Source organism: Pezoporus occidentalis, unplaced genomic scaffold, assembly GCF_034315485.1.
Source record: "Pezoporus occidentalis ecotype Australia unplaced genomic scaffold, CSIRO_AGI_Poc_V1 ctg130, whole genome shotgun sequence".
Taxonomy (NCBI): Eukaryota; Metazoa; Chordata; class Aves; order Psittaciformes; family Psittacidae; genus Pezoporus; species Pezoporus occidentalis.
In genome coordinates, this window is record NW_026913104.1 from 1,058,971 (window position 1) to 1,080,110 (window position 21,140).

The window sequence follows — 21,140 nt, forward strand, 5'->3', positions numbered from 1 at the left end:
CCCAGCAGAGCGGAGCTGAAGCCTGCTTGTCCCTGGGTGCCGCAAGAGCCAGCTGTGCCACCGTGCCGTGCCTGACACCCTGCTGCCCAGTGGCACCGCTGGACCCATCCTGACCCGTTTGCTGGGGCTCTGACAAGGCTGCGAGTTCATGGAAGCCCCTGGGCTTCAGCGGGGAGCATGAGTCAGGGGCCAGGAGAAAACCAAACCAGAAATCTTCCCCTTGAGGCATTTCAGAGGGCTCCTTGAATCCCCTCTGCCGCACAGAAGGACCCAAGGTCCCGTGCCTCTATGCCTGCCAAGACAGGCACTGCTCTTCAGCTTTTTGAGGCTGTCAGGCGCACTCTCAGTTTCTCTTGCTCTTCTTATCTGTGTCCTTCCCCCTAATTCCCCAGTGGGAAATTCCTCTTTTTGAGACAAATTGTTCTTTACCACATGAGGGCCCCTGCGTTTGCACAGCCCCTAGGAAAGCCCTCAAGCCCTGTGCTGTAATTCAGACTGACAGAAGGCAAACCAGAGGACTCCCAGTCTGGTCGATGGCAATTCAGGTCCTAGAACCTGAGGGGGGCATCAGAGGGCAGGACATCATCGTGGGGCTGGATCCCTGCAGTAATGTGCATCACTGCTGTCCCAGGACCCAGGTCGGTCTGGTTGACCTGAGGACAGTTTACAGCCCCTCTTTGAAGACTGAAGCAGGAGAATATGGCCTGAGCCCAAAGGAAGGGAAAGCAGGAAAGGGGATTCCAGTGTCCTGGGGCTCCAGGGCTGGCTATGACCTGGCTGGCTTTAGGCACAGGACATTGGCACAAGGTGACACTGCTGTGCTCAGCACCCTGTCGTCGGTCACCCTAAGCGCTAAGCTCACCTCTGTGCTGTGCTTTTACCTCCTCACTAGACAATGAAGCCGGCAGAGGCAGACACAGCAGTGTCTCTCAGCAGTGAGAGAAAAGCCCCCCCCAACTTTTCCTTTAAGGCTGCTTGTAGGAAATGCCCAGCCTGGGCCCAGATGAGCTGCGGTGAGTGGGAGGACAGCGAAGAGAAGTGGAAGCCGCTGCGCAGCTCCTTTCCTCCCGCTGCGCTAACGCCTCCGAGACGTCACCGGGCCAGCCTCCAGGGGAAAAACAAGCGCACGCAGCCCGCGGGGCAGCGCTCAGCACCCGCTCCCCCGGCGCAGGGCGCACAGAGGATGCTGAGCCGGCATGGACCCCCTCGGCACAGCCCTGGCGCTGTGCGCAGCGCTGCTCCTCGCCCAGCCGACACTCGGTGAGTCTCTTGCCCGCAGCTCCCGGCGCGCTGTGTTTGAGCCCCGCGGTCCCGGCAGGCTGCTCCGCTCCCGGCATCCCAGCACGGGATGGGGACTGGCATGGGGGAAGGCTCGCAGGCAGGCGGTGAGTGGGGCTGCTCGGATACCGCTGCTGGCTGGGCAGCACAGGCTGGTGGTGCCCAGAGGCAGGGCTCCCCGCTCACCACTTGCCGTCGCTGTTTGGGCAGTTAGAACGACTGTGGGTGAAGTTCTGAGGCATCAGCCTGGCTTATCCCCACCGGTGTGACCACAGCACCTTGTATTGCAGTGAACGCAGGTGGCTGGCACGGTGCTCTGCTGACAGCCATCCTCCCCAGGCAGGCTTGGGGCTCAGGAGCAGACAGCGGCTGCTGGGGAAACAAGCATAGAGAGAGGGGCAGATGTTATCGAGCAATGCTCTGCTGCAAGGTGACAATACCAAAACTGAGCCAGGAGGTGTGAAAAAGTCTATTTCTGTCAGACAGCAGAGAAGCAAAACAAGAAAGCTGAATCCAGAGCAAGCTGCTAGCAGATGGCAGGGGTGGTCAGGGATGCAAATAGAGCAGGCTCTGCTCTTAGACCAGAAAAGCACCCAGATCCTCTTAGCTGGGCTCTCCCCAGAAGCGAGGAAGGGAAAGAGGGGGCTGAGCACACACTGAAACTTGGAAGTGGGACAGGAAACCCTTGTGCTTCTGGTGTAGGTGGCTGGTCACTGCTGACCACAGGGGTCAAGCTCCAGGTAACCCCAAGGAGCTCTGCCCAGCTCCTGAGGGCACCAGTGGGATAGGAACCATGCATCATCACTTAATGCCCTCCTGTCCTGCAGGTGAGAGGCTGGCGAGGCCAACACGGGTGCGCTTTGCTGCGGAGATAGCCCATCATCTGCTGCGGTGGGAGCCGGGCCACAACCCCCCCAGCAGCATCCTCTATGAAGTGGAGCACAAAGTGTGAGTACAGGGATGGGGTGCGAGGGGACTCAGCCCCTGCCTGGGGTCTGATACTGGCAGCGGTGACAGCAGAGTCCTGCCCGCACTGCTCTCACCCAGGCGCTTCTCCCTGCAGCTATGGCACGAATCAATCCTGGACGGCCATCCCGAACTGCATGAGGATCCCAGGGCACTCCTGTGACCTCACGTACTACACCCTGGACTCTGCTCACCGCTACTACGCGCGGGTCAGGGCTGTGTCTGGAAACCACACATCCCCATGGCAAAGGACCAACTCTTTCTCCCCGCAAGAAGGTAGGTTGAGTGTCTGCCTCCACTGTATGGCCAGGGGCTGCAAGGATGGCAGAGGTCTTCCCAGGCTTGGGAAGAACTTCGGGAGCGGGGATTTCTCTCTTTTCAAACCTACCTGGAGGGCAGCCGGGCTGTGGGATGGGATGAGACAAAGCATGGACATCCAGTGCTGGCTGTAGGCAACAGTCACGGCTCAGTCCACCGCTGCAAAGAGCTTTTAGAGCTGCAAGCAGCACAAAGCCCTGATGTGCTCTTCCAACTGACCCGTTTCCAGCCAGTCTGCGCCTGTCAGGCCAGAGCCTCTCTGTGATGGGCAACACCATCCACGTGCAGCTGCAGCTCCTGCTCCGGACGGGGAACCTCACTGTGAAGTACGATGACATCCAGAAGCACGCGAGGCGATACCGGGTGTACATCAGGAGGGCACAGGACAATCGGACGGTGAGATGAACTGCTGGTCCTGTGCTGTCCCCATCTGCCACATGCAGTGCTGCTCAAGTTGAAATCACATTTTGAAGTATAGGCTTCTGTAAAACTTAATATAGAGCTTTGCCACAGCATTGCAAAGATTTCTCTGCACGACTTATTGCTGTGGGCTCCCCACTTCTCACTGGGAGCTTGGGTCTAGCTGGTAGCACCCCAAGGGAAGAGGGGAGGAGGGAGGAACACACAAAGCCAGCACTCCTGCAGGATCTGGGGGCTCTCAGGTACCAGCCCACGCTCTGGTCGTTGCAGTATGAAGTGATGGAGACCTCCCCGGAGTTCAACATCAGCAACCTCTTCTGGGACACAGAGTACTGCATCAGCGTGGAGCCCAGCGTGGCCAGCCGGCACAGCGGCACCGCGCGCACCGACGAGCAGTGCGTCACCATCGGCCACAGGGACAGTGAGTTCTGGGGAGCCAGGGAAGGGGGGTCCCCGTGCATGGGATACGGATCCTCCTCAGCCTCCTGGCCCTCGTGCTATGTGCACTGAAGACTCTGCCATGTCCTCTCTTGCAGGGAGCGAAGAGCTTGTCCTGAGTGCCGTCAGCTCCTCCTTCGTCACCTTTTTGCTCTTGGGGCTCCTGGGGGCTTTGCTAGTGTGCACCTACATAAAGAGACCCATGAGGCCGCCGTCCGTCCTGGTAAGGGAGTCTGAGGCATGGCACCTTTTGCCACTGGTGCGAGTGTGCAGGCTTGGGGAGCTCTTGGGAGAGGCAGGGGAGAGGCAGGGGTGAAGCACGGCTCACACCCCTCTTTCCTTTCCCTCCCAGAAGTCTTTCATAAAGCAGAGCTCGTTCTGGGCAGAGCAGGAGCCCTCGTCCTCGAGCAGCCCCGATGCAGACCCCATCCAGCAGCTATTCCTGTGCCAGAAGGAACCCCATGAGGACAGTGTCCCCATCAGCAGCACCAGCGCAGCCCAGCTGCCCACGGAGAAGGGCTGGAGGCTCCCAGCATGGCCTGAGGACAAGGTGTGCCTGCTGGGGCCAGGGACCATGAGGAGCAGAGACAGCAGCGGCACCAGCACCGACAGCGGCATTTGCCTGCGCACCTCCTCCTTGGAACTGAGCTGCTCCTCGGGCACCGAGCCCCAGGGATACAAGAGGCAGCTTCCCAATAGTGATGACAGCGGCATGGGCTTGGAGAGCTCCTGCCCTCGCCCCCCATGCTCCTCTGGGAACACCATCCCGATGGAGGACAGGCAGCCCTGCAGCGGAGAGCTCAGCATCCCCCCTGACACCAGCCAGCAAGGTGTGGAGTTCCGTGGGTACCTGCAGCAGTCCAAGGGCACAGTGGAGCCAAGGCAGGACCCAGCCAAGGGGATGCCCTTCTCAGTCTGTGCAGCATCCCTGCAGGGCCCGGGCAGCACTGACATTGCGCTGGATACAGAGTGCTCCGAGCTGGCTGTGGTCAAAGGGTATTTGAAGCAGTCCTCTCCTGAGCGTCCCCACAGCCACACACAGGACCTTGCCCCATGGAGAGTGACTCAGGAGCCTGCTGTCTGGGATATTTCCAGCCAGGCAGGACCCCAAGGTCTGCTGAGCTATGAGGCTCCAGGTGCTCCCCTGGCCTCCAGAGCCCACCCTGAGCGGCTGAAAGCTCCCTTTGACCTGAGCATTTTCAACACTGACCTCATGGGGACGCTGCCCCTTGTCTCCAGCCTCAGCACCAACAAGTGGCTCATGCTGCAAATCAGCCCCTTGAGCCTGCTCAATGGGGACAGCAAAGACAGCTGCCTGTGAGCATCCCCACATGCTGACCCAACTACCTCTTCTAGCCACTGCCCACAGGAGAAGATACTCTGATAAGCTACCGCCAACCCCTGGATGCCAGCACATCAAACTGAGCAGTGACCTGGTGAAGAGTCACTGGAGAAGCATCAGTCTAACGATTTCTGGGGCTGCTTTGGCCCTGGCACTGCTGTGGCCAGCCCCCAGCCATCGTGCACCTTCCCTCTGGTACAAAGCTAAGGAAACACAGGGACAGGCTATGCTGGAAGGGCTCATCCCTGTCTCCTCCAGCCACCAAGCCCAAGGATACACACCAGGATGTTCCCAAGGCGCAATCCTGCCTCCTCTGCCCAGCGCAGGGCATCCTCGAGAGCCTGTGATTTCCCTCTCCCCTTCCCCCTTTCATAGGCGAGTGCTGGGCTCCTCCATCTGACATCCGCAGTGCTGATGCTGTCCAAACCTTTCACAACAGACCCCAGCAGCAGCCTGACGTCAGGCATCCTGCCGCAGGCAGCACGGAGCTCCCACCCTGGCTGGCTTTACTTGGAGGGAGACGGGGATTTTCCTGACCCTACAGAGATCTTTCAGCATCCAGCCCCTATGACAGAGACCTGAGCGCTGGCTACCTCCAACAGGATGCAGGATGTGTGCAGCAGCCACCCTATGAGCCCAGCATGAGCCAGGGCAGCCCTGCCCACACTATGGTCCATGTTCTGCCACTGTTGTGTACAGACATTATTTATTCTATTTAATTTGTAAATACAGAAAGGATGTGGTCCATCCAAAGCTATTTTGTCTATTCATCTGCACATCCTCCCCCAAGGTCAAGCTGTGTTTGCTGTTTCCAGATATGGGCTTTCCTCCACAGCAAAGGGCAGGGTCTCACATGGGGAAGAGCGTATGCACATCACAACTTCACTCTCATCTAAGGACCAGGGTAGATGTCAGAGGTGAGAGTTGTGTGGTGGGAACACACACCAAAGGAGCAGCAGGGAAGGGACCGGGGCAGCTTGTGGTGATGCAGCACGTCCCATGGGGCAGCAGCCTGGGGACCGTGCACCAGGGAAAAAGAGGAGCAGAGCAGAACCAGTCAAAACAAGGGGATGGGGGAGAATAGTTCCTGTCAGAATGGAAACAAGCGTGAGATGGGAAGGACTTACCATGGGTTTGACTGTAGTCACAGGAGAGCTTTTCCTAAAGTCACTTGGTTTCCAAGAACCTCCATGGTGGGATAGTCCCATTAAAGCGCTGCTGGAAACCCAGCTGGGGGAGTACTTTTGTCAGGTGAACACATGAATCACTGCTGTCGGGAGGGTGGTTGATGCGTTGCTGCTTCCTGCTCTTACATCTGACGTAGCACTGCTCGCATTGAGACACACTGCCTGTGTCAGGCAAAAGGCAGTGGGCGCCCACAGCAGCAGCACCACCAGTGCCAGGCAGGGCATCCTCTGCCCTCCTGTTGCCCCCATCTCTTCTGCCTCTGCATATTTCCTTTTCACTTTCTCTGTTTTCGACTTCCTCTGGAAATGGGGGTCACCAAAAGGCAGCACAGCTTGTTTTCATTTCAAACGCTCCCGACATCAGCCTGCATCCGCATCCTGTGCAGTGCTGGGTGCTGCCGGTCCCTGCTCACCATGCAAGACTCCATGCAAGGGGCAGCGAGAGGCAGTGCTTCAGTGGAAGCCGGATGAGTTTGCCAGAAAACCGCAGAGCAGCGCTTTGGCTCCGACAGGCGGGAGCAGAGAAGGTGCCTCCAGTTCCCTGGAAGTCCCAGAGGCTCACATTTTCCAGCCTGACGCAGGAGGATGCTCAGCTCTGACTCCTCCTGCAAGCAGCTCTCTGCGCAATGGGGAGCACCCCACTGTGGCTGTCCCAGCACTGTCCCAGCACCTTTCCCCCCCAGCACTGCACAGACCCCGCGGGGAGCAGCACAGTGGGCATGGTAAGGAGAAGGGAATGGGATGCAGGATGGGGCGCTCTGCTCCATCCTCACCAGTTTCTCTACACGCAGCAACGCTGTCTCCCAGGTTTCTCTTCATTTTCCTTCTGAGAAAGCAGTTTATGAAGAAACAGCCCTAAAGCCCCTGTTCCTTGCCAGCACTTGTGGGCCCACAGGGGCTTTCTGAGGTGTTTGCACTGTCAGTGCAGGAGACAAATTTCCACACTGGTACCAATATTTCACTGAGGAGGGAAGTCTGAAGCAGTCTCATTTCCTTATGAGATTTTCCTCTATTGCACAAAAGCAGCCATCCAGTTCTGTGGCTCATTACCACCCTTTTTAGCTGGTTCCCCAAATCTCACACAGCCCTGTTCACCAACAGCCTTGGCCCAAGGTCTCCTGGACATGGGGCTGGCTGGTCCTGAGGGATGGGGTGTCTCTGGGTCATGGGATGCACAGTGAGGAAGCCTGGGATAAGGCAGCTCCCTCTTCCTCCAGCCCAAGCAAGGGGAGGCTGTGGCAGTGCATGGGGATGGCAGCCGGCCCCGGGCACCTTCCCATGCTCAAGGAGGGCCAAAAGGGGAATGCAGCTGTGGGAAGCAGATGGAGAAGCTCTTGTAAAACACAGAAACTGCACCGGTGGTTTCAGTGGAAACCCAGCACATTGAGGGGCTGTGTTTTAAAGAAGAAAGAACACAGGAATTCCCCTAAGCTGATTTTGGTTGCTCTTTCTGTGGGTGCTGGGAGGTGGCCGTGAGGCAGCATGGGGAAGCTGCACAGTGAGCACACAGCCTCTACGCAGCCATCGCTCCCAGCCTCGTGTCCCATCCCAGGCTGAGGACAGAGGGCATGGGGAAGGAAATGCAAACCAAAGCCTGCGCTGGGACACCCACACAGAACCAGAGCTCAGGGAAAGCCCCTGATGCCCCACAGGCGTGAAGAGGACTTGCACAGGAAAAGCCTTGGGATTATCCCAGGGAAAGCTGCGATGACCAAGAGCTCCGAGGAGGCACGGATGCTCTGGGGCACAGACCCACTGCTCCAGCCACCCCAAATACCAGCTTCTCCCGGGCACATAACTCCAGGGACCCCCTCACCACCACCAGTCGGGGAGGAGCAGGGAACACCCTACCTGCACATCCCGGCCCCTGCTCATGGTCCCTGGTTGTGGAAAGGCGCGTAGCTGCTCCCTGCCTCGCTGAGCGAGCCGCTGATGCTGAATGGGGGCACCAGCTCCACCGCCACCGACCCACTGCAGGGAAGCCTGCCCTGCAGCCAGGGCTGCCCAGGGCATCTGCCCCAGGGCAGAGCTCAGTGGGGTTGGGACTAGCGAGGGCTTGAGACATCTCAGCACCATGCAAAGGGAGCACCCAGCCTGCCCCAAGGCCCCGCATGGCTTCACTCACCAGGTGTGGTAGAGGTTGAAAATGAAGTCAGGCCCTGGGGAGGTGAGGAGGAGAAGTGTCAGAGCCTTTGCTTTGCCACGGATCTGTGCAGCAGGATGGGAAAGGGCAGGACAGCCCCTGGGGTAGCCGGCAGCACCAGGACACCACTGTGCACCCCCTCCTCAGTCTCTGTGTGCCCCCAGCTTGCCCCAGAGCCACCCTGCATGTGGGCTTCCCCAGGGACCAGCCAATGTCAGGGATGCTTCCCACATCCCAGCCCCACACTGCCCATACTCACGGCACCAGCACTGGCCCCTCTGGTACCACCGGATGAAGTTGTAGCCAAAGCCCACCAGGATCAGCAAGGCCAGCCCGACACCCAAGATCACTCCGAGCACCTTCATGGGCTCTTGCCCTGTAAGGGAGAAGGGGCTCTGCAGACAAATGCCTCTGGGAGACCGGGGGTTCTGAACATCCAAACTGGAGGGACTGCGCTCCACTGCCAGGAGCCGTGCCCAAACCCATCCCATTGTGCTGGGAGCAGGAGCTGCCCACCCCGACCACGCCTGCATCCCCAATCCTGGTCCCACACACGCTCTCCTGGGGGGAAGCACCTCCTTGGAGCTGCTGGCACAGCGGTGGCACTGGTGCTGTCCCAGTGCTCCCGCAGCCATGCGGTGCCATACCCTGGTCGGTGCCGGCAGTGTCCCTGTGCAGCTGCACAGACCCATTTCTGGACAGGCAGTTCCCTCTAGAGGATGTGTTTGTTAGGGCGAGCAGGCTCTGCTGCCAGCACGGGGCTGGGACAGGAGGATGATGGGGCTGTGCAGGACCTCCCTCATCCCTCCCATCCGCGCTGCATCCACAGCCAACTCTCCACCACTGTCAAAGGGACAGCGAGGTACCCAGGCACAGCACCGCTGGTGGACGTCCACTTCTCTGCTGACAATAGGTTGCATGCTGCACGGAGCAAATCTTGTCTAACCTACAGCACCAGGGTGCTAATCACACCTCTCTCTAGCTGCTGTCAGCTCCTGCTTACTCAAACCCCTGCGCATCCCAAACACCACCCTAGACCCTTCCCCACTGTCACAGCAGGCTCCAGCGTGAGCACGTCTCACAGGAGTACAGCCCCTGTCACCCCAGCATCCCTGACCAAGGAGCTGCCCAGTCAGTCCCAGTGGGGCCCATCAGCAGAACACAGGCAGGGGTGGTGATGGGCACTGCTCGGGGGCTGCAGGGTTTGGCCACTGCCCCAGAGCCTGCACAGGGGCAAGAGCACCAGGTGCTGTGCCCCCAGCACCAGGGGTGAGGATGACCTCACAGCAGCTAAATTTAGCCAGATGCCGGTGCAGTGAGAACACTTCCCCTGTGGTCACAGTGTTTACACAGTGAGCCAGGGCATCCCGTAACCCACAGCACTTGCTCTACCTGACGGGATCTGGCAAGCGCCCAGGAGCCGCTGAGCACCGCAACACCAGCTCCCAAGCACCGCAGACAAGCAGGACCGGCCTGCCCTTCCCTTCTGCTGGGCTCTAGGGGCCGGGCTCAGGGGGCCAGGAGAGGTGGGCAACCAATGCACCCTGCTGCTGCTGAGCTGGGACCCCAGGGACCTCACATCCCAGCATGGGATGGCAGGGGTGAGGTCAGGAGTCTGCTGCAGGAGTGACTCACACAGAGGAGCTGGGGCAGGAGGAGCATGATGCAAGAGCCTCCCTGAATCACCCCGCTGCCGAAACTGCCCTGTCCCCACACCTACCACTGGTGGGAGCATGACGGCTTCATGCCCAGCCCCTGCCCCGTGCCATGTGTGGGAAGCAGCCCCTGCCCCGAAACCCTCGGGAGCAGACCTCCTCACATCCCAAGATGCCTCCAAGCAGCGCTGCTGGATTCAGAGCCACACCAGCGGTCAAGCCCCGGCTCACAGCAGAGAGGAGCAGGTTACCGAGCCGCTGCTGTGCCACAAACCATCCCCACCTCTGCTCCTTAAGGGGAGGGAAGGCCATGTACTCACCCACCTGCTGGTCCATGTCCTGGCACCCGGTGCTGCGCCACAGGAGCTGCTCACGGCTTGTCCAGGCTGGGAGCCGCTGGAGCCTGGCACGTCCTGCTTGTCCCCTCTTCTCCCAGTGACACAGCCACCTCAACCCCTGCACTGCAGCGAGGTTGGGCACCGCTCCTCGCCCGCTCGTTCAACTGGTTCCTAGGAGAGAAAGCGGAGGAGCTCGAGCAGACATCGCTCCTCACGCGATGGATGCACGCTGCCTGTGCCCCAGCCCCACATGGCTGCTCCCAGCGCAGCTCCCCACATGCTTGGGGTATGCCCTCCTGCTGCTGGCAGGGACAGGGACCCTGGCAGAGGGTAGTGCTGGGGTCCAAGGGATGGACACAGGGGTGTCTAAGTTGCTGCATCCTCCAACTGCCACCTCCTGGTGAAGAACAGCAGCCAGGAGGGGAGCAGGTTCCACACAAAGCCCTGGCCTTGGGCGTTCAGGAATGCCAGCAAAGGTTATGGCCCTGTACAGGGTGAGGGCAGGACTCAGGGTGACAGGGCATACCCCACCAGCTTCCCTCAGTCACAGTGTGATGCACTTACGGGTCTGTTCGATCATGTTCTTGCCAAGCCACAGGGTTAGGTGGCAATCACTGCCTGCTTGCAGGTAGAGAGGGAAACCATCTCTGGCAGCTGCAGGTAGAAGGTAACAAACAGGGACAAGCATTAACAGCTTGGAAACGGGGCAGCCAGGGGAAAATTCCCTCCCACCTTAGTGCACAGGCTCCAACTACACCATAGCAAAGCCAAGCCCCTGTACAGCCCCCCCACAGGGCAACCATCTCAGCATTGAGATCCAGGGGTGATGCCTGGGACCTGTGGGGATGCTGGCCGGGATGCAGAGGGGTGATGCACTCTGCTTACCCCTGGGCCAGCCCTGCCTGGCCTCTGCCTGACCCCAGTCAGAGCCAAGGTGCTCGGAAGCCTGTGTCATGCTGGGGTTCTGGGTGCAAGAGGCCAGGGGAGGGCAATGGGCTGGAAATGCAGCCGCACTCCAGGAAGCAAAGCCCCGAAGGCGCACGGAGCCGTGACATAACACCTGAAACAGAGCTGCTTCCTCAAAACCCTCACTTAACCTCCAAGGAGGAAGAGCTGCTCCCCACTGCGTCAGCTCCCACCCCAGGGATGTTCCCGGGCTGCTCTTCCTTCCACAGCATTGAGGCCAAGCCATGGGGTGTGTGGGGCTGGCACTGCGATGCTCCGGGAGCGCTGCCCATGCCCTGTGGCCCGGCACAGGCCACACAGGACGCGCTGGATGCACGGGACTGAGCTCACTCCAGAGCCTCTGCCTGATCCCTGCAGCACCCATGTGTCGAGCTGCTCTTGCAGTGAGTGGGGAGGGCATCCTTACCTGCAGAGCCACACGTAGATGCCAGGATCCCTGGTCAGGCTCGTGGGATGCACTGCCTGCTCTCTCCAGACCCCTTGCTGCGGCAGGCTGAGCTGGCACAGCGATGGCACAGCTCCCCGGCTGAGGAGCTGCAGGTCGGGATGCTCCACGGGCTCTCCACCGGCTCAGTGCGCACACATGGCAGCAGCAGCTCTGCTTGACCACTGGTAGAGCTTCATTACAAAAGGAGAGGATAATGAGCTGCTTGGTTCATCCTGCACCACCTCCTGCATGACCCGCACGAGCCTTTCCAGCCAGCTGACCACAGCTCCTGATACCTAATCCCGACAGCCCATCCTGCTCAGCAGCAGGGTAAGCAAACTGCTCCCCATCCCAAGCCATCATTCCTGGACACATAACCCAGCTTTGCACCAGTGCTGCGCAGCTCCATGAGCAGCCTCAGCACCAGCCTACGGGCATGGCACCGAAACTTGGGGGCTGTAAGAGCCCCTCTCCGCACCCAGCCCTGCCAGCCACACCTTGTGCAACACCAGTGAGCTCATCCAACGCATGGGCACCCACTCGCTTTCCTTCCGAGGTGCCTGCCTGTGTCAGCCACAAGCTGGGGCTGCACAGGGACAGGCAGACTGAGTGACCCGAGAGGGTACAATGGCCCCATAACCTCACGCGTAAACTCCTTTCCTCCTCCACCTACTAACACCTCTGTTTGAAAACAGCCCAGTGTGATGCGGATGGAGAGCGGGACAGCCGTGGTTCCTCTTATCATCAGCTGGAGAGCAGGAAAAATCCAGTCAGTTCACTCCTGATAAGCTATTTTGTGACAGATCTGCAGGTGAGTCACCTCCAGAGGCAGATGCTCAGGAGATTACTGCAGGCGCCGGAGCTGCTGATAGACTGGTGTTGTATTACCATACAGATCACAATTCCTGTTTCACAACTCCTGCCGTGGGTTTTAAGGAGTGCTGGGGCGGTCCTGCCCCAGTGTTAACGTGTGGGCAGAGCAGCACAGGCACAGGGGTGGTGGGAGCATCGCTGGCCCAGCTCCCTGGGCATCGGGGCACCCCCAGCCTCCCCGTGTCCCAGCTGGAGGATATTGGCTGGGTTTCTGCAGGCTGAAGACAGCGTCGGAGCTGGACGAACATGGTGAGTTACCAACAGCTTCGCCCACCGCTCTGCCCCTCTCTGCATGGCAGCCCCCAGGCCCCGCACTCCCCGTGGCTCCTGCACTCGCAGACCAGGTCTGCCCGCAGCAGTTCACTGGTGATGGGGCAGCCCAGGCTCCAAAGAGCTGCTGCTCCCTGGTCCCAGCCCCCCGCAGCATCCCAACAGACAATGATTCTACCTGTGTCTCAACACTGCACCATGGCTGCTGGACACAGTGCTTCGCCCTCACTCCCGCATTTCTCTGTGCCTTGCTTGGCCCTCTCCTGCACTCGGAAGCATCTTGTTATCCCCCTCCTTGCCCTGAGAAGGGGCTGGTACTTAGGCAATGCCAGGGAAGGAGCCCAGTCCCCTGTCCCCCAGTGCTTCCACCACAGGACTGCCAGTCCCTCTGCTCAGGACAAGGGACGTGCTCGGCTTGGCTTCTTGCAGTGCCTTTAGCAAGCAAAGCCAGTACCACCAAACCCCAGCCTGGCATGCAGTCCCTCCCTAGGAGGAAAAGCCTTCCTTAACAGAGGGCAGGCACGTACAGCCCAGCTCGCAGGGCAGCATAAACCCCTCCACCAGCAACATATCAGGACATCAATCCCTCCAGGGTAGGGAACTCGCTCACCTGCATGGCATCAGTGGCTACATGACCCCACGGATTAAATCTCCTGCAGCCAAGGAGCTAGCCCTGGATCCGAGCACCCTGCAGCCTTTGGAGCTGGGGTTTGCACTGAACATTCCACCACATTCGGGAGCAGCTATTCAGTGCATTGCAGCACCTTGCAGCCACACAGTGTGGAGGAAAAGCAGCAAGAGCCTGGCTGCACCCCTGGATATCCAAGCCTCCTCAGAAGAGAGTGCAGAAGTTCACCATGGCTCATGGGATGGTGCTTGCAGAGCTGGAGTGTAGACTGGCCATAGAGGCATTAACGTGAATACAGCAATGGAGCTCAATTAGTTACGGCAGCCTTGACTTCTCCAGGAAATCATGTGCTTCCACTCCACAAGGAGCTGGCACAGCTCTTGCCTTCCTTGGAATCTAACCAGTGCAGCTCTTGCCGTAGCGTGGTTTTGGGAGCAAGTGGGCAGTGATGGAGAGGCAGCCCCTGGGGCAGCTCCCGAGCTGCAAATCTGTTTGAAACTGAGGAATTTCATGGATGGAAGAAAACACATTAGGAAATGAAATCAACACCAGGCAATGACTTCTGCAGGTGGGAAGTGGCCAGCACCACAGCATCATCCCTCCCACCTGTGTCCAGACCTGCACAGGGAAAGGAGCTTGATACCAGGTGATGTGATGGGCACAGGAAGGGGCAACTTGTGGGCAGGCAGGGGCAGCAGAGCTGCTGCAGTGACTCTCAGCCCCAGCCATGCTGTGGAGCCTGGAGGAGCCATCGTGGCCATGGTCCTGGGACCGGTCCCACAGGAACCGTTAGGATCCCATGGTCCAGGCTCACGGTGACATGAGAGGTCAGCACGAGGAAGGAGCAGCCCCACGTGCCCTGGCTGGATGCACGGGAGGACGTAGGTGGTGTTTGGGAGCAAGCTGAGCCACATCACCAAACTCCCACAGGCACCAGGTGCTGCAGGTCAGCAGCTTGGGAAGGGCAGATAAGATGGGAGGCCCAGGAGACACCCTCACCTTCCCACCCTGCTCTCTTGCTCCCTACACAGAGCTGGGCTCCACATCCCAGCAGCTACGACCGCTAATAGCACACAAGCATCCTCACAGGGACCAAGAGGAGCCAAGGTGCTGTGTGCATCCAGAGCTGGGTGCTTGGCATGACTTGCCCATGCTCAGCATCAGTGCCAGATGAGCCCGGCTCTTTGGAGCAAGGCCCCTGGCACCTCCTGAAGAGCCAGATGGCTCCATGCTGAGGCTCAGCCACATGCCCACAGCCCTGTCAGCACAGGCTGGATCCAGTCCTCCCCTGCACTTCTTGTTCCCAGGCTGGGGAGCAGCCAAAACTGGAAGCCCAAGCCATGCAGCAGGGCTGCGATGGAGAGGCAGCGATGGCTGGGCTAGCAGCACATCAAATCCAAGCTATCTCTGTACGTTAACCCACAAATAATCGCTTGTCACTCACCTGTTAAATCCTGCTAACAAAGTCTTTGTGCATGACTAAACATGCCCAAACACAGTGACCAGAGGGAGGGCTCCATCACTCCCTCCCACCTGCCTTGGGCTGGAGCCTCTCTGCATCCCTGGTCTGATGGCACCACTGTTCTTCAAAGCCCCAACCTTGAAACCCTGCAGTGGCACAGGGGCCACTGCTCTCATTTGAGACAACAAACACACTTGGCTCCAGCCCAGAGACAAGCGTGTGCTCTCGAAGCACAGCAGCTCCTCTTACCTGTGTGGTAGAGTCCAGAGCAGAGGAGAAGAGCTCTCTCAGGGCTGGAAGGGCATTCAGGGGAAAGCACAGGCTGTCAGGGAGCAGCTCAACAGCATGGCACAAGCATAGCTGCAAAACAAGGCAACAGAAACATACAGAAACAACAGCCCAAAGGGGCTCTCATCTTTGCCTAGCACCAACCCCCCAAGGATGAGAGGCAGCGTTTGGCTGGTGCAGCTCACAGGACCTCTCCTACTGCAGCTGGGCATCTCCCACATGAGAAGCTCTTACAAGAAAACGATTTTGAAGAGATCAAGTGGGATCAATGCCTCTTTCACCACTTCCTCCTGCGCCGACTGCTCCCAGGCTGTGTTTGCTGCGTGTCCTAGCAGCAGCACAGCTTCCCTCCCATGGGCCAGGCTGGTTTCTCCAGCAGCGTGCCAGGGAGGACGCGGGCTGTGCCACTCAGTTTCTGACCCCACATTGCGCTGGTCAGAGAATATAACCCCCCATGGTGACACGTCTGGGTGCCACCACTTCTGTTTTGACTCGGAGCCTCTTGGCACATCAGAAAGTGCTTTCATAACAACTATGACTTTTTAAGCCCCTGGTGCATTAATGACAGTAATTCTATAACTTTAATAACCAGTTACTGGAATTGCACAGATAGTGTTCAAAGGAGCAACACAGCTGGTGATGCTGGGCGGCAACAGAGCCAAGTGTTGCACCAGGACATGCCACCCGCCTGCTGCCACCTCCATCTTCAGCAGCTCTAAAACAAGCTCCGATGTAGGCTGAAGCATTTCCCCTGCTAATCCTCCTCAGGGACCTTGAGCAACCCAGAGACACAGCAGCCTCTGTGCCTGCTTAGCTGATCCTCTGCTTTCTCTGGGGTGGCTGATCCTGTTAGCTCTGCACTCGGCATGGGAACTGCCATGGGACCAGCTAGCCACGCTCCTACAGACCCTGCCCATCCACCAACTGCTTCTTGCTGAAGTTCCAGCTCGATAACTGCTTTCCCCCTCTGGTTTGCAGGATTTAGCCTCCGAGCGGCTCAATGGCAGAGGTAATACCTGTGGGAGCTGGGGGCACGAGTGCTGACGGGCTGGGGCAGGCGACGCAGGGCCACGCTCCTTTGTGTTGCAGGTCCCAGCCCGAGACGCAAAGGCTCCACATCCCTGCAGTCCTTCAAGCGGATCGGCATCCTGGTCCTGGCAGTGGTGCTCACCCTCGCCTGCCTGGTTGCAGTCGGGTTCCTGGGTATGGCTCCAGCTCTCCTCTCCCTGCTCCTTTTGCACAGCAAACACAGCTCTGGACCCAGGGCTTGGCTGGGACCTTCCTGCTGACACCCCCCTTTCTCGCAGTCAAGGTTTACCTGGACCAACACTACTTCTTCTGCAAACAGCCCCTGAAGCTGGTGCCGCTGCAGCAAGTCTGTGATGGGCAGGTGGACTGTCTGCAGGGCGAGGATGAGGCCAACTGTCCCCAGTGGGTCCCTGAGGAGCCACTAGCCGGGGGTGAGTCCAGGACACCCTGCTTGGGCTCCAAAGAGGCATGGCTGCTGCCTGCCAGAGTCACCTGTGACAAAGCTGCCTTTGTGTCTGTCTCCAGCCCGTGTTTCCAAAGACAGATCCATCCTGCAGGTGCTTAACAGGGACACTGGAGACTGGTTCTGCATCTGCCATGACCACTTCAACCTGATGCTGGCAAAAGCAGCCTGCGAGCAAATGGGCTACAGGAGGTACATGGCTGCTTTCTCCACACCTCTCTCACTGCTCTATCCATCCCTCTCCCATAAAAGCTCTTTTTGAGTGGGGCTCTATTTACACATAAAGCACTCAGAGCCCTGCACTAATGGTTTCAGCCCATCCCCAGGACACAGGGTGCTCAGAGCTGGCTGGTCTCTGTGATAGAAGCCCTGGTAGCTTCCCACACAAACATAGCACCATTCCCAGTACCACTGCTCCATCCCCTGCCCTCTTCCTACTCCTCACCCCACCTCCTTGCGGGTACCCATGGCAAGCACTCACCTCACCAAAGCAGCCCCTCCTGCAGTACATACAGAACCCATCCCAGGGGGGGGAAACTCACTTCCCTACTCTCCCTTTTAAAAGCCCCATGAGAGCAGCACTTGGCTGGGGTGTGGGAGGGCAGGGCTGGGTCCTTGTATTGCAATTAAGCTCCATAAACACACCTGTATCTGCCTCTGCGCTGCCCTGAGCTAGCAGCAAGCTTGGAGTGCTGCATTCACCTAAAGCAGGTTACAGCTGAGATCTGGGTACTCCTGGTCTAGTGGAAGGTGTCCCTGTCCATGGCAGGGGCCTGGAACTGGATGATCCCTTCCCACCCAAACCATTCTGTGACTCCTCCAGTGCGCTCTTGTCCCTGGTCCTGATATCAGTGCCAGGTCTCCACACCCTGCCCTGGCCCTTCAGGGATGCCTCTTTTGGCATCCCCGTGTCCCTGTCCCCAGAACCTCCATTTTCTATGAGTCTTTCCTTTGCTCACTGGCACAGGGCCTGCATTCCCTTCCTACACTCCTGCTTCCTCTCTTGCTCACCAGCTCTTTGTTGGAGCCATAGGCAAACATTTAGGACCTATTTGTGAAGGTTGGGTTAGGCCACCTGTGGCTCAGCGTGAGCCCAACCCGCTGGGTGTCCACGCTCCCGGAGGTGCCTGTGCAGTGCACACCGGTGCTGTGCTGGGACCGTGCACCCGCTGTGCTGGCTCACCTGGCCCACCCCCGTGTCTTTCAGCAACCCCACGTTCGCAGCGGTGGAAGCAGGCACCGGGCAGCCCCTGCCTCCCCGCGAGGTCGTGCTGAGGAACGGCAGCCTCCAGATGCCCGAGCCAGGCCGGTGAGTGACGGGGCTGTGCAGGAGGTGGTCACCGTGCCCCTCATCCTGCTGCTGAGCCGGAGCCTCTCCGCCACTGACGCCAGCCCTTTCCCTCCCTCTCCCAGGAAATGCCTCTCTGGAGCGGTTGTTTCGCTCTTCTGTTCCAGTAAGTATCGTGGCACTGTTTGCACCTCGTGCCACTCCACCTCCCCATTCCTGGCACGTCCCCGTGTGCTGCGCTGCGGCTGCAAGAGCTCAGCTATGGCCCAAGCCCTGGCCCTCCCTGATTCCCACAGTGAGGATTTGCATGAGAAAAGTTGGATTTCATTACTGCTAACCTCCTTGCTAAGCCAATGTAAACCTCCCAGACATGGAACACCTAAGAGAGGCTTAACCAGCTGCTGGGATGGGTCTGCTTTTGCTGCTGAATTATCCTGATTAAACTAATCTGCTCGGTGGGCTGGAGAAGGCAAGGAACAGGTGAACCAAGCCCAGGGATGATGTGCAGGCAGAGAACAAAAGGGGGTGTGCTGAGTGGCCCACAAAGGGGTGGCAGTGTCAGGAGGCTCTAAGGAGCCTCTGTCCCCACTTACCTGAGGACAGAGGAGGGCAGAGCAATGCGCTCTCCCTCCCCACCGCTGCAGCTGACCTGTTGCTTTGTGGCTCTGCCGCCCGGCAGAAGGCTGTGGGGAGAGCATAAGGACCCCGCGTGTGCTGGGGGGGAGCGCAGCCACCATCGAGGCTTGGCCGTGGCAGGTCAGCCTGCAGTACAAGAAGGAGCACATCTGTGGGGGCAGCATCATCGACCGCAGCTGGATCCTGACGGCAGCACACTGCTTCAAGTGAGTCGGCTCCTCAATGCCTGGGTTTAAGCCGGGTGGTCCTGTAGTTAACATGGCTTTGTGCCCCTTGGTACAATGATGCTGAGCAGGGCGCAGTGTAGGCAAGGCTCTGCTGCTTGACCCTGCAGCGGGAGGGAAGAGGGGAGCAATAACAGACATGTCTGTGCACAGGAACAACCCCATTGTTCAGAGCTGGCGTGTGAAGGCCGGCTCCAACCTCCTCTCAGGCACCAGCACCCTTGCTGTGGAGAAGGTCTTCCTGGCTGGGGAGATGCCCACGTCTCCCAAGGACAATGACATTGCTCTGGTGAAGCTGCAGTCTCCCCTGCACATCTCAGGTGAGTTATGGCACGTACCTCCTCGGAGCAAGAGCCCCACGAGCAGGCGAGGAGCTCAGTGGGCATCAAGCAGCAGTGCAGAGGGACACACATGAGGGGGCAGCTGGGTGCCCAGTGGTGCATGGTCACAACCCACTTCCCCACAGCCACTCTCAGTCACCTCCTGCCTTTCCTGTCTCCATTCCAGACAGCAGCAAGGCCATCTGCCTGCCCTATTTCGACGAGGAGCTGGTGCCAGGCACACCCCTGTGGGTGATAGGCTGGGGCTACACACAGAAGCGCGGTGAGTGGGACAGTCCCCCCCAGCACCACTCGCAGGAAGGGGGCCGGTGGGCTCCCTACAGGGTCCCCTCTGAGGCACCACATTGTGTGCAGGCAAACTGTCTGAGGTCCTGCAGCAGGCGGAGGTGAAACTCATTGATGAGGAGAGCTGCAACGTCGGTGCCTACCATGGCGAGGTCACCGAGAAGATGCTGTGTGCTGGCCTGCCCCAAGGCGGGGTGGACACGTGCCAGGTTGGTTCCGATTGAGGAAATAGCCTCTTCCAGGGCTGGGAAAGCCGCAGCCATGAGCACTGGTACCCAGTGTGCTGGGAATGGGGGCTCTTCCTTTTGATGGTTTATCCTTTGCAGGGAGACAGCGGAGGGCCCCTGCTCTACTCAGGCAAGCACTGGCAAGTGGTGGGCATTGTGAGCTGGGGCGAGGGCTGTGGCACCCCCAGCATGCCCGGAGTCTACACCAGCGTCCGTGCCTACCTCAACTGGATCTACGCCGTGCGGAGGGTCAGTGCTGCACCGCTGCCTGCGGCTGCTCTAGCACAGGGGGTTTGGGGGATGCTGGGGAAGGGCACCCTTGGGCTCTGCATGGAGCGGAGCCAGCTCCTTAAGGATGTGATTCTGTGCTCCTGGTTTCAGATGTCCTTTCAAATCTCACCATTTCTTCTCTCTCTCATTCCAGTCGGAGCTCTGAGACCTGCTGGGACAGGTCCTTCCCCTCCCCTCACGCCTCCCTCCCCATCCCTACGCACTTAGCTGCAGCAGCTCCAGCATCAAAAGGTGAGCGGTGCCTCCCGAGCCCTCACTGCCGGGCTGTGATTTAGCACACCAGAGGCCAGCCAAGGAGGCAAAGGGCGGCTCGGAGCCACGTCCACTGATACCATGGAGGAATCTGAGCAGCTCAAGCTCCTTCTGCAGAAGGATTAATTTATTACCCGGTGCTGACCCTGCTGTGGCAGGAAGGCTCCTGCGGGGCGAGGCTGCTCTTTGCTTACTACTGTTCTACGGAGAGAAATGATGTTTGTGCTATGGAACAACCCCATTAAAGGAGAGTGTTTGTTTTTTTCACGCAGCCTCTGAAGGCTCCGGCCCTCTTGCTTGCGAGGGTGTTTCTGACAGCACCCAGTGCTCCGCAGGAGCTGCTTTCCCAGAGCAGGGCAGGGTTTTATTTGCTGACTCTGGTGAAGAACCTGTTCCTGCACACAGACCCCGGCCGCTCAGGCTGGTCAGAATGGGGCCAGTTGAAATTACTGGAAACAAACATGGACATCGGGCATTCCTTTAAATCAACTCTTTCTAGCACAGAAATAGGGACCGTTCCCATGCAACATGGTAGGGAGGGATCCTGCTTTCCAGGCAGCTGCGCTCAGAGCCTTTTTCGCTGGGAAATACCCCCAAGCACCCTCTAAACACGGCCAGTGCTCAGCAGGCAAGGGAATCGCTGCTGCTCTGCCTCGGTGCAGGGCCTGCAATGCAGCGTGCCCCGAGGGAGCCTAAACACATCCAGCAACCCAGCCTCTAGTTTCTCTATTAAACATAAAGTTTATTTCATTCAAGGCAAAGCTAGCTAAACCTCTACAGTGCAAAAATGTGCTGTCACCACCCAGCATGTCATACACACCCTGTGTTTACTCACAGGCATCTCCTACATGGATTTAGATATGCTGATACACGTTCGTGTCTGTTGCAGCACACACCTCCAGCAGGGCCCTCTCCCCCATCCACCCCCCCCCCCCCCCCCCCAAAAGCCCTTGTGACAGCAGGAGCCCCACAGGAGCTGGCACCCAAAGCAGCCCGGAGCCCCCCACGCTGTGGACAGCACCCGCACACATATGCAGATAGAGTTACGTGTCAAGAAGTGCTTATGTTGACTGTTTCCATCAAGCCAGAGGAGTAATCCATGCAT

General features: G+C 58.8%; 3 protein-coding genes and 1 long non-coding RNA gene across 9 annotated transcripts; 2 read left to right on the plus strand and 2 right to left on the minus strand.

Moving 5' to 3' along the window:
- Nucleotides 1–1,118: 1,118 nt before the first annotated feature.
- On the plus strand, nucleotides 1,119–5,087 carry IL10RA (interleukin 10 receptor subunit alpha). The gene is made up of 7 exons (XM_062608621.1): nucleotides 1,119–1,260; nucleotides 2,106–2,226; nucleotides 2,342–2,520; nucleotides 2,792–2,958; nucleotides 3,253–3,403; nucleotides 3,519–3,643; nucleotides 3,773–5,087. The coding sequence occupies exons 1-7, from the start codon at nucleotides 1,197–1,199 to the stop codon at nucleotides 4,739–4,741; spliced, it is 1,776 nt and encodes a 591-aa protein (XP_062464605.1). The 5' UTR covers nucleotides 1,119–1,196; the 3' UTR covers nucleotides 4,742–5,087.
- Nucleotides 5,088–5,451: 364 nt separating this feature from the next.
- On the minus strand, nucleotides 5,452–6,378 carry LOC134158563 (uncharacterized). Its single transcript, XR_009962814.1, has 2 exons — nucleotides 5,886–6,378; nucleotides 5,452–5,774 (listed from the first exon to the last, which is right to left on the minus strand). It is a non-coding gene; the product is annotated as an uncharacterized LOC134158563 (long non-coding RNA).
- Nucleotides 6,379–6,694: 316 nt separating this feature from the next.
- SMIM35 (small integral membrane protein 35) lies at nucleotides 6,695–13,827 on the minus strand. 4 transcript variants are annotated; one of them, XR_009962815.1, is made up of 5 exons: nucleotides 13,232–13,827; nucleotides 11,458–11,669; nucleotides 10,068–10,256; nucleotides 8,075–8,468; nucleotides 6,695–7,920 (listed from the first exon to the last, which is right to left on the minus strand). XR_009962815.1 is itself a non-coding variant. In XM_062608631.1 (5 exons), the coding sequence occupies exons 2-5, from the start codon at nucleotides 10,081–10,083 to the stop codon at nucleotides 7,821–7,823; spliced, it is 267 nt and encodes an 88-aa protein (XP_062464615.1). In that variant the 5' UTR covers nucleotides 10,084–10,256; nucleotides 11,458–12,193; the 3' UTR covers nucleotides 6,695–7,820. The 4 variants fall into 4 exon arrangements, 1 of the variants encoding a protein (XP_062464615.1); XR_009962817.1 differs by lacking the exon at nucleotides 13,232–13,827 and having other exon boundaries at nucleotides 6,695–7,258; nucleotides 7,801–7,920; nucleotides 11,458–12,193; XM_062608631.1 differs by lacking the exon at nucleotides 13,232–13,827 and having other exon boundaries at nucleotides 8,075–8,108; nucleotides 8,352–8,468; nucleotides 11,458–12,193.
- Nucleotides 12,455–20,302, plus strand: TMPRSS4 (transmembrane serine protease 4). Of its 3 annotated transcripts, none has more exons than XM_062608622.1 (13): nucleotides 12,455–12,600; nucleotides 15,978–16,008; nucleotides 16,089–16,202; nucleotides 16,307–16,459; nucleotides 16,554–16,683; nucleotides 17,699–17,800; nucleotides 17,905–17,945; nucleotides 18,459–18,621; nucleotides 18,793–18,959; nucleotides 19,147–19,242; nucleotides 19,335–19,474; nucleotides 19,592–19,741; nucleotides 19,917–20,302. In XM_062608622.1, exons 1-13 carry the CDS (start codon nucleotides 12,598–12,600, stop codon nucleotides 19,926–19,928), a joined length of 1,302 nt encoding a protein of 433 aa, XP_062464606.1. In that variant the 5' UTR covers nucleotides 12,455–12,597; the 3' UTR covers nucleotides 19,929–20,302. The 3 variants fall into 3 exon arrangements, with proteins under 3 accessions (XP_062464606.1, XP_062464608.1, XP_062464607.1); XM_062608623.1 differs by having other exon boundaries at nucleotides 12,463–12,600; nucleotides 16,348–16,459; XM_062608624.1 differs by lacking the exon at nucleotides 15,978–16,008 and having other exon boundaries at nucleotides 12,460–12,600; nucleotides 16,348–16,459.
- Nucleotides 20,303–21,140: the final 838 nt, after the last annotated feature.